Source organism: Lolium perenne, chromosome 4, assembly GCF_019359855.2.
Source record: "Lolium perenne isolate Kyuss_39 chromosome 4, Kyuss_2.0, whole genome shotgun sequence".
In the NCBI taxonomy this organism is placed as follows: domain Eukaryota; kingdom Viridiplantae; phylum Streptophyta; class Magnoliopsida; order Poales; family Poaceae; genus Lolium; species Lolium perenne.
This window is the reverse complement of record NC_067247.2, coordinates 399,258,551-399,271,574: the sequence shown is the minus strand read 5'-3', so window position 1 is coordinate 399,271,574 and position 13,024 is coordinate 399,258,551. Positions and strand designations below refer to the sequence as shown.

General features: G+C 42.2%; 1 protein-coding gene and 1 pseudogene across 2 annotated transcripts; one reads left to right on the top strand and one right to left on the bottom strand.

The window, feature by feature from the left end:
- Positions 1-201: 201 nt before the first annotated feature.
- Positions 202-5,669, bottom strand: LOC127348223 (ATPase 3, plasma membrane-type-like; annotated as a pseudogene).
- Positions 5,670-7,045: 1,376 nt separating this feature from the next.
- LOC127297569 (SKP1-like protein 20) lies at positions 7,046-12,635 on the top strand. Of its 2 annotated transcripts, none has more exons than XM_051327892.2 (10): positions 7,046-7,210; positions 8,282-8,444; positions 8,546-8,770; positions 9,071-9,262; positions 9,384-9,494; positions 9,629-9,704; positions 10,423-10,520; positions 10,602-10,759; positions 11,844-11,938; positions 12,233-12,635. In XM_051327892.2, the coding sequence occupies exons 2-10, from the start codon at positions 8,409-8,411 to the stop codon at positions 12,247-12,249; spliced, it is 1,008 nt and encodes a 335-aa protein (XP_051183852.1). In that variant the 5' UTR covers positions 7,046-7,210; positions 8,282-8,408; the 3' UTR covers positions 12,250-12,635. The 2 variants fall into 2 exon arrangements, with proteins under 2 accessions (XP_051183852.1, XP_051183850.1); XM_051327890.2 differs by having other exon boundaries at positions 11,844-11,965.
- The last annotated feature ends 389 nt before the right edge of the window (positions 12,636-13,024 follow it).

Here is a 13,024-nt window from a genome sequence, read left to right as displayed (position 1 = left end):
GATACTTAGGAGAGCATTTTTTTTTTCCTTTTTGTGCGAAAAGTTGTATGCCCATAAAAGGGTTCAGGTTGAGTAAACAGAACTCAAAAAATCTTGAGTTGAACTACTCTTCTCACTGTCGAATTCACGAGCAAAAACTTACACCTGCTATCACAACATATGCAACAAAGTCAATATAGCCGGTGACAAAAAATTGTAAGATCAGGCCACAAGCATACCAAATTTCTTTTTCCAATTAGTCATCTTAAAAGAAAAGGCGCAGACATGAGAAAAATATCTCACGAGTATATTCTTCCCGCTGGCCTTACTCCAAGGAAAAAGGTCAACAAAAGCTACATTTAACTAACGGCCTTTCTACGTTGGAAATGGCTAACCAGTCCTAAGATAGTTTCTGCTATATAACTCCATATCTTGCCAACTACTCCTCTTCTATAATTCACAGGGTGATGAAAAGCTCGCTACTCCAATGGCCATCTGACAACAAATTTTTAAATTGGCTGAATACTTTAAGGATGATGCAACCTTCCTATACTGCAACGGGCATCCTGTGCATCCGACAACACATTCTCCACTGCATAAATATTATTTTACATTATAGTTCTAAATTCAAGTGACTTTTCGAGGATGATGCACACAGGCATGCCACTATGATACTAGTGTTGTGCATCTGACAACACATTTTGCAACTGCACATATATATTTGCACAATAATACTATCTTCTAAGAATGACGCTGGGAACTCACCTGCTAACTACCACAATCACACATGCCAACTGCACCACCATAAATTATTATTGAGGCAGAAACCAAATGAGCATATGCTTGGAGAGTCTCCCCCGCCACCTTGGCAATGCCTCACCTGCACAACTGTCACTGTAATAAATAAACTAACTTGTAATCTAGCAAGATAATATACCTATAAGCATCATTTGAAAATGTAGAAGGTGCCAATATGAAGGAGTCTTGACTTTGTGTCGCAATCCTATACTATGAAATTACCTCAATGAGAATTCAGAGAACGAATAAGCCTTATCAATTTACCAGATCGAGTATGTGCTATATTCAAGTGATTTTACAGGAGAAATTTATACCAAAAGTGTTTCTATAATGTCTAGATAAGGAATCAATAAGAGCGACTGATAATTAATTAGTTATTTTTTATACATATACTAAATTGCAACTTCGGTTGACCATTTCAGCCAGCTAGCACTGTCAGTAATAGGAGACATATATTATGGTAAAGTAAAAATATTCAAGGGGTCAGAATCCGTAACATTGGTTTTAGGATAAATAAATAAATAAAAATACAAAAATATCAATAAGATAAAATTTTACAAGAGAAATACAAATCTAATAACGAAAACACAAACATAACGAGTAAAATGTTAGAACCTAATAACATGGTTTCTTCCCAAATTTTAGAACCAATTACTTTTGAAATGAAAAGCCTGATTGAGTTTTTTTCTTCTTGGTGGCAGGTGGTTTGATTTGTTTCTAACATACTGTAGTTATGGAAATATGCTCAGTAGTTCTTGCAACATTTGACTAACATAAAACAAAATAAGGCAGGCTTGGACAATGTTATGGCACTGGAACTGTGTTTTTTAAATTAAGAGGGATCAATTCGTTATAACTTTGCAATACTGATTTCTTCACTTGAGGCATTTACAATTGATACACGGTGAAATGACTGGCTACAAGAATGTTTCAATCTACCTAAGTAGAGACAGGCTGCTGCAGCCTCATATCAAGTATTGCATACAGTGACCAGAGCAAAAATAGACGTAGGATGAGCGAATGCATGCACACAGTCACCAATTTTTCACTAGTCATGTCCGCACGCCTCCATCTGTGATCTGTCAAAGAGCAAACGATCAATAGGTGTTGCAACAGAGGTTTGATAAGTAGAAAATCTAGTAATTCTACTTCTTATCTAGCAACTTACAAATAATAACAGGGGTCATGAGCACGACAAAGTTGTACAACCATACCAATCCAGCCCTGACCCAGCCAACAATCTTCACTAGTGCAAAGTCCACGCCACCGTATACAGCTTTGTGGGTTGCGATCTGACATAGAACATTTGATGCAATGAGTATTGAGCACAAAACAAAAAGTATCAAGTAAATTTACTATTTCATCATGATAAAATTTTGATAGGACCAATACAACTCTTTTTTTTTGTCGGAGGAGAGAACTACGGTACAGGCAGCCACCCTGAAAGACTCATTAAGAGCAAACGCTTGACAAACAATCCTGTGCTTAATTATCATGCTGACCAGAAGGTAGATGTGCAATGAGATTATGATGCGGACATGCGGTGATTGAAAGGCGTCTGGTAAAATTAGAAAAGGGAAATAAGCTCACCATCTGAGTAAACATAGAGGTAACTGCGACAAAAGGTCCAGGACATCTGATAAGGGAGCAATCATCAGAATGAGCAAACAGCACAACAGCTTGGTTGACTATGCTCATCTGAAGGAACAAAGCAGCTCTAATTTCCTCATCACCGCCCATCAGAGATCTACTTTTGAAGTTATACTGTCCCATGTACAAAAATAATTGGCTTATAACTTCAAAACCAGGTTAATACATATTTAATCGGAAGAAAAAGAACTCACTGAAAGGAAATTTGTCAGTGTTCACATTGGAGTGCCCCTTCACCCGGCAGATGTGGCACGAGGTCCTAGCCTGGCTGCGGATGACTGCCAGACCACCGGACGGCGAGCCTAGCCTCTTCGACTGGTGGCAACGTGCAAAACAGGACACGCCGGCGCCTCTCCGCAAAGGGCTCGCATCTGCCACCCTATTGGTCCCATGGATGACATGGAAACACAGAAACTCATGCGTCTTCGATGAAGCGCAACCATCCATGCACCTCCTGTTGCAAAACATCAAGGATGAGCTTAGGTCTTGGGCTAGGGCAGGGGCTCAGGGCTTGCGGGTAGTGTTGCCATCCACCTGGGATGTGCACTGATGTCTTTTGTTTGTTCTTGTTATCTGCCTCCTAGGAGGATGTAAACAACTATCTATCTTTTCTATGAAATGAAACGCACAGGTCCTTTGCGTTTTCTCGAAAAAAAATTGTCAGTGTTGCAGCCCTGAAAAAAATGATTGTACTCAGAACTATGTAGCTACCAAAAGCAACACTATTTCCAATGATTTTCTTAACTCTCCATCTATCTGGTGACTTGCTCACATTCATCCTTTCAAATAATATTGCAAATGATGTACCTGGAAATAAAATACAAGGCAAAGAATATGAACATTGAAACAAGGACACATATAATACATGTTGTAAAGTAAGGTTGCGGATTTTTTGCAGCTGAAACTCACAGTAATTGAAAGCACCAATCACCAATGCCAACAAACTTGGCAGGTCGAAGTTCCATAAAAGTAAAATGACACGGACACCAAACTTCATAATAAGATTTAAAGTTAGCATTGCTCAATTTTAGTGGTTTGCAAAAACTGCTAAGCCATAATCATAATCTGTACTCACAAGATGGGCAGTTGATGACACAGTGTAGATCTGCAACAAAAGCAACATGCTGCAAGTGATTATCCATTCATCATAATCTAGTAACAAGATATCACATCAGCAACAAAAACCTTTAAATGCACCCGAATGACTTACTGTGTAGCCCCTCATAATCTGACAAATCTCCCTACTAATTTGCACAGCTGATGAAATAGGTACCATGGCAGGCCGAGTCAAAACAAGATCAGATTCACTTTTGGTGTAATCAGTGGCATCAGCTACTGAAATACCAATATGGCTTTCACCTATGGCATCATGATCAAGAAATTCATACCCAACCATTGAACAGCGACATCCGAAATCTCTTAACATTTTCACTATATTGCTGTTATCCTCTGCATTAACAAATACAGATAGAAAAATGGTAAGAGTAGTGTTTTTCTCTCTACCAACAAAAATAGATTGTACAAATCCTAAAGTAGCATTCTTAGTAATTGTTTGTGCAAATTTGCAAATAAATTCCTTAATGATCTTTCAACGGTGTACTTAGCACAGCAGCACTACTCAAACGACAAACACTAAACACAAACTTCTTCCAAAGACTTCCTTTGCCTGCAAAGACAGAAGAAGTTTGAAGAATGGATGTCCCTCCGAAGGTAAGATTAGACCTGGAAAGAGATTGGAAATCCCATTGACGCTCAAGTGAACTTCTTTGTTACTACAAGCAAACTCAAACACTGAGTGGGCAGGTAAAACATTTATGCCAAGTTTTCCGAGCCTTCCACATACTTGCTTTGTAGTCGACAACGGACTTTCTGAGGAAAGAAAACAAAATATTGTCTGGTGGAAAAATTGTGTATTAGAGGAAATGTTGAACTAACAGGGCAGCTGAATAGCTGAATCACCTGTGAGAACTCTTATATCCAAACCGAAATCGATAAGGCTATCGATAGCATCTGCACTGTCAGTTCTGAGGTCATCTCTGAAAGGCAGAAGACCAATGAACTCCCAGCATGAGTCTATCTGGAGAAAATAAAATAAATTAAACGGCAGAAAATAATTCGCATATTGCAGAATGCTGACACGGAATCCAATTTCCCACCTGATGACCTACAGCTATGGCTTGATACCCATCAAGAGCAAAATTTTCCATTACCATGCTTATTTTCTCTTTGACTGCTTTGCTGCAGCCACATTGGTGCGCCACCTATAGCATGAAAACGAAAGATGGCCAAGGATGAGCCTGTACTAACTACTAATAAAATATGTGCAAATGTGTGCACGGTGATGTTGGTTGGGCTTGTTTGCTTGTCTATCTGCGTGTTAGACATTCTGACTTGCCTTTGCAGGATCACCTTTGAATACACAGCACTTGGATCCATTGCTATCAATGTATGTAGTTAGGAACATCAGCTTCAGTGCAACAAAGAAGCGGGAAAGGTACTCTAAGACCTCAATACCAGCTCTTGCCTACAAAATAATATGCTTGTTAAATTTAGTAAACATAAAGACTAATAGGGATTAAAAGGAGAGAAAATGAACCCGTTTTGGATCATCCAAGAGGCTTAGAATGGCTGCATCAATTGGCTCTATATACAGTTCATGTTGGGATCTTGATGCTCTTGCAGCTAATAGAATAGCCTGATCTTTACCAACGCCATTAGCAAACAATTGAATCTTGTCCTGGGCGAAACAGGGTTTATTACACGTCAAAGTACCAGTCAAGTTGAACAGGATGACATCCATACTTGCCAAATCTTCAAGTGCAACTGTTCCTCTGCTAGCAATTCCCAGCAAACAAAACCTTAAAGATCCCAGTGCCAATGCCAGGTAGAGGACGACAGGCATTGCCATTGGAATCCCATTAATCAATGGCATAAAGTGGCTGTTCTGCAGCATATCCTCAAGGTTGCGTTTATGGAAGAGGAATATCAAGACTACCTCAAAAATGGTACCAACAAGTATAAGTGAAAAGCATAAGCAGCTGGCAACCATGATTCCCTCTTTAAGTTGCCCCGGACGAGCATAACGCTGTGGGTAGAGCTGCAGGGTGCTTCTAAGAATGCCACGACCAGTCGCAATAACAACAGCAGTCCCTTTGCTGCATGCATAGTATATGAGAAATCCATGCATAGTATATGAGAAATCCATGCACACAGTCAACAGACCTTTTGGCCCAGCAGGTCATCGTGTCAATATTTTCAAACCGGAGAACACGAGCATTGGCAGGGACAATGTCCCCAACCTTGAGATCCCCAGGGACCAGATTTGCTGCATGCACATCTACCCACTGCCCATCCCTCAGCACCTTGGCCCTTGGTGCATATGCTTTAGCCTCCAGCGGAGCATTAACAAAGCCCAAAACAAGGTTTGCAGTAAAGCATGCTATCAAGCTCATTACTATTAAGAAAGCAGAGGCAACCATCATACAAGATCGCTGGTCGACTGATGCAATGACGAGAGACACAACCGTAGTTAGTACCGTAACCCATGACACGAAGTTAAGCATGACGCAAAACATGTTCTTGCAGTTAGGGGAGGCGTGATGCCATCCCTAGATGGAGAAGATCATCATCAGGAATTCACAGAACCCACTGTCCTCCTGCATCAGAAACAAATTTGACCTTACGAAGCTGCATTCGCAGTAAACCTGTGAATGATATGAGCCGGCTAAAAAAGACCTAGTTTTGTCTTTTAAACTAGATAGCAGTTTTAGATCCTTACTTGTTTCTTGACCAGAACAACAGTTTGAACAGAATGCGTGGAGAGAGATGGGCTCGGTATTTATTACTGACGAGGAGAACTTCCTCAGCTCTTCGAAAGAGAATGGGGTACTTACAATGTTGGGCACAAGCCGTATTGTTGGGAGCTATCCAAGCTACAACATACAGAGTGACAGGTGACTAACATTCACTGCGTTTTTTTTTTCAGTGAATGTTTTGTAACTCTACCTTGTAAAGCAGCAATGCCCATTTTACGTTTTGCGCAAAAGAGTGCAAGTAGTGATCGTAGATGTCATATGCGTTTGGCAGTCCCTTTTGGGAGGAGCACCTACATGAAAAACACAGGACTACAACTCGGAAGCAAAGATTTGTCAGGAGTCAACAGTAGTGATGGAGAATTCTTGTTGGACTATATTCAAGCGAGTAAATCTTCATCACACTAAAGGCTATTTGTAGATAATGTTGCGTGTCATACAACTCTGAATGTACTGGCCATGGGCTGGCCGGCTGGCTAATGATTTCACCTATATGAAGTGAAGGGGGCTAGAAATACACTAATCAAGGGAAATTCAGGTAGTCGGACAAATGGGATACTCGGAAGCAAAGATTGATTGTTCAGGAGTCAAGAGTGGTGGTGGTCACTTCTGGCTGGGCTATATTCACTGAATTTTATGGCCCATCGGGAACAAGAGAACCAGGCCCAGGTAAGGCAAGAGTGCATTATTGACGGGCCTGGTGAACAGAAGGAGGCCCGATATGAGGGATGGCCCATCGGGCCAGATGGGTGAGGCAGATAGATAAGGGAGGAGGACTGGGCGTGCGTGCCGACCCCTTCGGCTTCCTCCGCTCGTCGCCTCCATTTCCCCAGACCAAACCAAACGCACGCCCACCAACCAAAAATATACGCCACGCCTCCCCTCCTCGCCGCCGCCGCCGCCGCCACCCGCCACTCCCCGCCGCCGCCGTCTCCTCCCCGCCGCCTCCCGCCCTCGCTCCCTTCCCCGAGGTACGCCCCGCCCGCGGACGCCGACAACCAGTCCTCCTCCTCCTCCTCCGCGCGTTCCCGTCTCTACCCCGCCACCGGGGACCTGGGTTTTGGGCGGGGCGGCCTCGGCGCCGCCCGCGGTTTCCTGATTGGCGGCTTCCGCAATCCGGCTAGGGCCCGCGTCCCCCGCGCCGGTTTTTCTTCAGTTAGGGTTTAACCCCCATTTCCGGCGCCACTCGCGCGCGACTCTGTTTTTAGGGTTCGCGTGCCGCCTCCCGGTGTCTGGGCTACCAGGTTTCGGGCGTGTGAGCCGCTAGGGCGAGCGGCCGCCTTCTGGCCGAATCTCTCTGGATTAGGGGCAGTTCCGTGGGATTGAATTTTCCGTGTTTCTGATTGCGGGGTGTCTCGACAAGGCGCGTAGATTAGTCCCCTATCCATCGGTATTCAATGTAACAAATAGCTGCTTGGACCAATTGAACATAGGGCTTGGAATACTGATGAATTGGTCATGCTTGGCGTACCGCTCAGTTGGTTAATTTGCAACCTATTGTGCTGGAATTGTATGGGTAGGTTGTTAATAATAGTCTCCCAGGGTTCAGAATTTCTTAGGACAGCAGTTTATGCTCCGTTTCATGTGGAGGTTTTGGTTATGCACTGTCTTGAGTACTAGACTAGATGGATGTGTTTTTGACATAATCTCCGCTTAAAGCCGTTCCTCTTTTATTTAGGACAAGCATATTTCCTTTCATGTGCCAGTTTTGATTATGCACTACCTTGACTAGTAGATGGGTTTTAGGCATAACCTCTGTTCAAAGGTTTTTATTCCTTGCTGTCATCTCTGTGTTCACAATTTCGTTGTCCCAAGTCCTTTCTCATGTGTACTTTACTGAATTAAGGGAGTCTAGTAAACTGTCTTGTTAAACAACATTTACTCCCCTGCTAGCTAACAAGGACGTTGTATAATACAGAGATAAGTAAGGTCATTGCCCGTTCTGAAGAGCAAATAAGGGATATCCTGATTCCTTGTCAAGAGAAATTTGGTCATTGCCCGTTCTCAAAAGCAAATAAAGCATGCCCTGACTTTTTTTGCAGGGTAAGGTTTTCTCTTAATTGCTGGCAATTGGAGTACACAGAAGTTGAATACCCATAAAGAAGTTCCTTGTAAATTTTTTGGTGCACTCGGTCCCTCCTCCCATATTTTTTTCTGGCATTTGCAATAATGTCAGAAAGTGAGTTATCAGTAATAAAACCAGAGGTATGACCCATGCATTTGTTATCTCAAATTTTTTTGCCTTTGGAGAAAACTTCCCTTCTAATCTTATTTAGCCCTTACTTAAGCCTATTATGAATGTGCAGGCATTGAAGACTTATATTTGGCTTCAGTGCTTTGATGGATCCATACAGCAAGTGGAGGAGGAGGTTGCCATGTTCTGCCCTATGATTTGTCGAGAAATTGTGAAAAATGGCACCGGTTCTGCCAAAAATCACGCTATTGCTCTCCCGGAACGAGTTAATCCGGCAAGTTTAAGTTTGATTCTTGACTACTGCCGTTTTCATCAAGTCCCAGGGCGCTCCAACAAGGTATGCTGCAACTGGCTATTGAGCCTTACTTGATTCCTCCCCCTTCTCTCTATGTTCTGCCTATGCACATGGTGCAAGTATAGATTGCTGTATAATTTTTGTCTCATGTAAAATTCGCGTGGCTTCAACAGTGTTACTTTTTCATCATAAGGATGATGCTATCAGTGCTTCGAATTTTGTACCTCAGAAAAAAGTTCACTGAATAGGAAGTTATATGCAGTTTGGCTTATACCTTTACTCTGATTTGATGAGCTTACCTTTGTTTCAGTTACCTTATTGAGATTTGTCTTTATTACGCAGGAGCGGAAGTCATTTGATGAAAAGTTTGTTAGGATAGACACAGAAAAACTGTGTGAGCTGACATCTGCAGCTGACAGTCTTCAACTAAAGCCATTGGTTGATCTTACCAGTCGAGCACTTGCTCGAATCATTGAAGGAAAGACACCTGAGGAAATCCGGGATATCTTTCACTTACCAGATGACTTAACAGAGGTACTGAAGGCACATTTTTCTTGTTGTGAATCAGCAGGAGTTTGCTTCGTTACTTAACAGCAGAGTTAAATTCGTTCATACAATCATATTCAGTACTTACTGACATCTTACTTTCATCCAGGAAGAGAAATTGGAGCCTCTAAAAAACATAAATGATGACCCTAGGATTCGCTTATTGAATCGATTATATGCAAAGAAGCGGAAAGAACTGCAGGAGCGCCAGAAACTAAAGGTAATTCTGATTGATTTCACCTGTTTTGCATGCTTTGACATGTTATGTCCTGCACAATGATGTTTATCCCTCTTGTCCAGTTGATTTGCTCCTTAGATCTTACATGTTAACCTCTGGTCTTCCCTTTGTTTCAGGATATTCAAGTACAGCAAGAGCACAAAGATGAGCGATCTTTGGATGAGTTATTATGTTTTATAAATGGGGATGGAGGTATATAACTGCAGTGAGTTATGTTGACTGTATATTTTTCTATAATGATAAATAACAAAGTTGTTTTCCTGAACAAATGAGCTATGTATCAACTTGAATTAGTTTTAACTTCCTGCAATCTAGCTACAGTATGCTGATCCATCTATTACTGCAGTGAATGCAAATGCCAGATGATGGTTTGTAGGTTGAGAAGAACTTAATGTTCAGTCACTCAGCATTCATTATCCTGCACCCATGCCATTTGCGTTCAGTAACTTACTTTATGATGGGTAGTTTCATCTTATGGATTTAATGCCTGATTGGAATACTGGTAGGATTTTGCTCTAGAACTTTGTCTCTAGAAAGTTGTTGACCTAGAATGAACTACAATGGTAGGCGTTGAAATCTTGGTATCCTGAAGAGTTGAATAATCTGAGTGATTTGGTGTCCCATATATTTGAAACAAATAGTTTATTTTAATGGGGGCAATCCAGGGAGTAGTGTTAAGCTTGTAAGAGTAGCCTTCAAGAACAATCAGCTGCGGGACCATCTGATTATTTTATGATGGCACATCTATTTCTGACTTGGGAACTGACATTAAGATTGTTGTTACTCTTATGCTTTATATTCTGTTATAAGATGAGTTATTATGTTTATGGTTCCAAGTTACTAAACCCACAATGTGGCAAGCATGCAACTGGGTCACTTGATTGTGATTAAACAGCTCTTCACTTTACAGGTTCTGGAGGTGGGAAAGGTGGCAAGAGTAAGAAAAAGAACAAGAGAAGGAAGGATGCAAAGAACCCCCCAAAAGCGGACCTTGAACCTGTAAATAAGGTTATATCTCGTACATTATTTCTTGCAGTTTAGTTATGTAAAGTACTTCTGTTTCTTACATTTTTTATCTGTTGAGTTTAGGGGGAAGCTGCCTGTGCGGTTCCATGCAATGTGGGTATTGGTAATATTCCTAGAGCTCCTTGCCAAACTTCAGATGTGCAAGATGATAATGAGTACCCCTTTGAAGACGGTGACCTTGATGATGGACTTGATCCTGCAATGCAGGAAGAGCTTGATAGGTAAGGATATTAAATCTCTGGTACATATGCATGCCATTAGCTTGGTTTTATTTTCTTTGCTTTGTTTTCACATTCATTTCTTTTTGAAGTAGTAAATATTATGGGCGCTGTATCGTGCATCTACCAATATGGTACTCTTTTTTTTTTTTGCGGAAAGGATCGATATGCATTTATCCAAGATTCTTACAGAAAAACCCAGAAACAAAGAAAAATACAAACGAGGTCCTCCTGGGCTTCCGCTTCGTCTCCGTGAAGCAACACGCTACGCCGGCATGGCCGACCGCCACTCCTCCAAGAAGCCTTGGACTGGAAGGAGACCCCAAGCGGTCGGGGGGTCGACGCTCCTCGGCACCAGGGCGCCTCCATCTTGCACCGCAGACGACGAGGCGATCTTGGACAGACACACACGAACCTTCGAGATCTACACAAGCCGGCCCTGCCGTCCCACGGCCACCGGCGCGGGGAAGAGCCACTCGAGAGCTCCGCCGAGCCTCGAGCGAGAAGAGGACAGCAGATCCGCGGCGGAGCTCCACGGGAGCCGCACCAACGGAGGAGGGAACCACCGCCATCAAAAGAAACCACTCCGGCGCCGCCAGACCCTCCACAGCGCCGCCAGCTAGCCACCCACACACACCTAAGCTATAAGCACACCGGGATCCGTAGATTCCCCGTCCCGGAGGGCGAGGGATCCACCGGATCGCCGGCGGCGAGCCTGGTCGCGCGGAATCGCCCAAACAATCGCCTTTTCACTGTAGACGGGGAAAAGGAAAGAGGTCCAAGCTCTCTATGGTACTCTTACCAATATGGTACTCAATTATAAATATATGGTTTTGCGCTGAAATAATGAATATCTTTATGTGCTTGTTCTCATGAGCTGTTCTAAAAAAAATAAAAGTTTCTCAGCTTAAAATTCAGAATTGCTAATAGCATTAACTGACTTGGATGTAATATGGAGCAAGCTAAAGGGTTGGTAGTATGATTTTTGTCTCTGTTCTGTATTGAGGAGGTTATTAAACCGTTTACTGTATGCCTGGACCGATGCCCTGATCCTAATTAATGACATACTTTGTGTTTGAACATGCAGAGAAGTGGAAGATTTTGCAAGGAGGCTGAATTCTGTTTGGCCTGAGAGAATGCATTTGGGTCAAGAAAGAAGAATTGAGTCGCAACTGATTGGTGGTAATGATTCTCTGCAGAGATTTTCTGGTAATTTTTCCATATAGAATAGTTGAAACAGTTACTAGTGAATAAAGAATATAGCCCACTTTACTGAATATAGTAGAGTAATAAGTAATAAGATGTCCTTACCCTTACACGGGCATTCTTGTTAATAAGATTAAATAATAATCTAATTGTAATCACTTGACCTTAAAGATAGTGTGTGATTAGTATAACGTAATGACCTCATTCATGCACCACCTCATTTTGTAACTCAGTTGTATTGGTCTATTAAATTTGCTTGCAATTCTGCAGGGTTCAACCACAGGTGATCGTCAAGCAGGATCAAAAGCAGAAGCATAGGAAAAGTGTGCACATACAGCTTCGAAGAGATCCAGAGACCAAGTGATCACCTGTTTCTTCAATGCCGAAGAGGCCTCGAAACTCGGAACCAAGCTTGCCGACAATGTGCATCTGGTCCCCTTGGCCGTTTTAGGCGCAGGGGCTGGCTCATCTGGTTGGGATGAAGCATAGCGAGGTTTAGATAGATCAAGGAACATGAAGAATTTTTTCCAGTCGTCATTTCTTGGGTTAGCGTTCGGAGTTGACTCGGTTTTTTCATCGCTGTCTTGCCAATTTTCCTGGATAGAGCATAGTGTGCAACTGTAACAGATGATATCATCGCTGCTGTGAAAGAAGTTCTGTTGATTACTTTGCATCATGTGTGCTTCCTCATGGCCTGCTGTTTTACGTTGACTGATTGTGTTTTGTCATCTGCTTCCCTTGTTTTCTCAGTTTCTAACGGATTAGATAGGTCATATATGTGTATGCCTACAGTCGTAAACATAATGAAATAACAAGTAGCCGTAAAAAATAGTAGTGTTTATTTTGTCAAATTAGATAGATATATCTGATTTTTAATTCCGGCAGCTTATAACATAAACTTTACAGATGATTGTCTATATAATTTCTTCTACAGTACAGTTGTTGTTGAGGACTTAGGGTAAGAGCATCTCCAATGCTGAAATCTGGCCCTATTTACCGCCGGATGGATATAAAATTTGGCCTGGGGAGGCCCATATTCCTAGCGGTGAGCCTTATATTCCT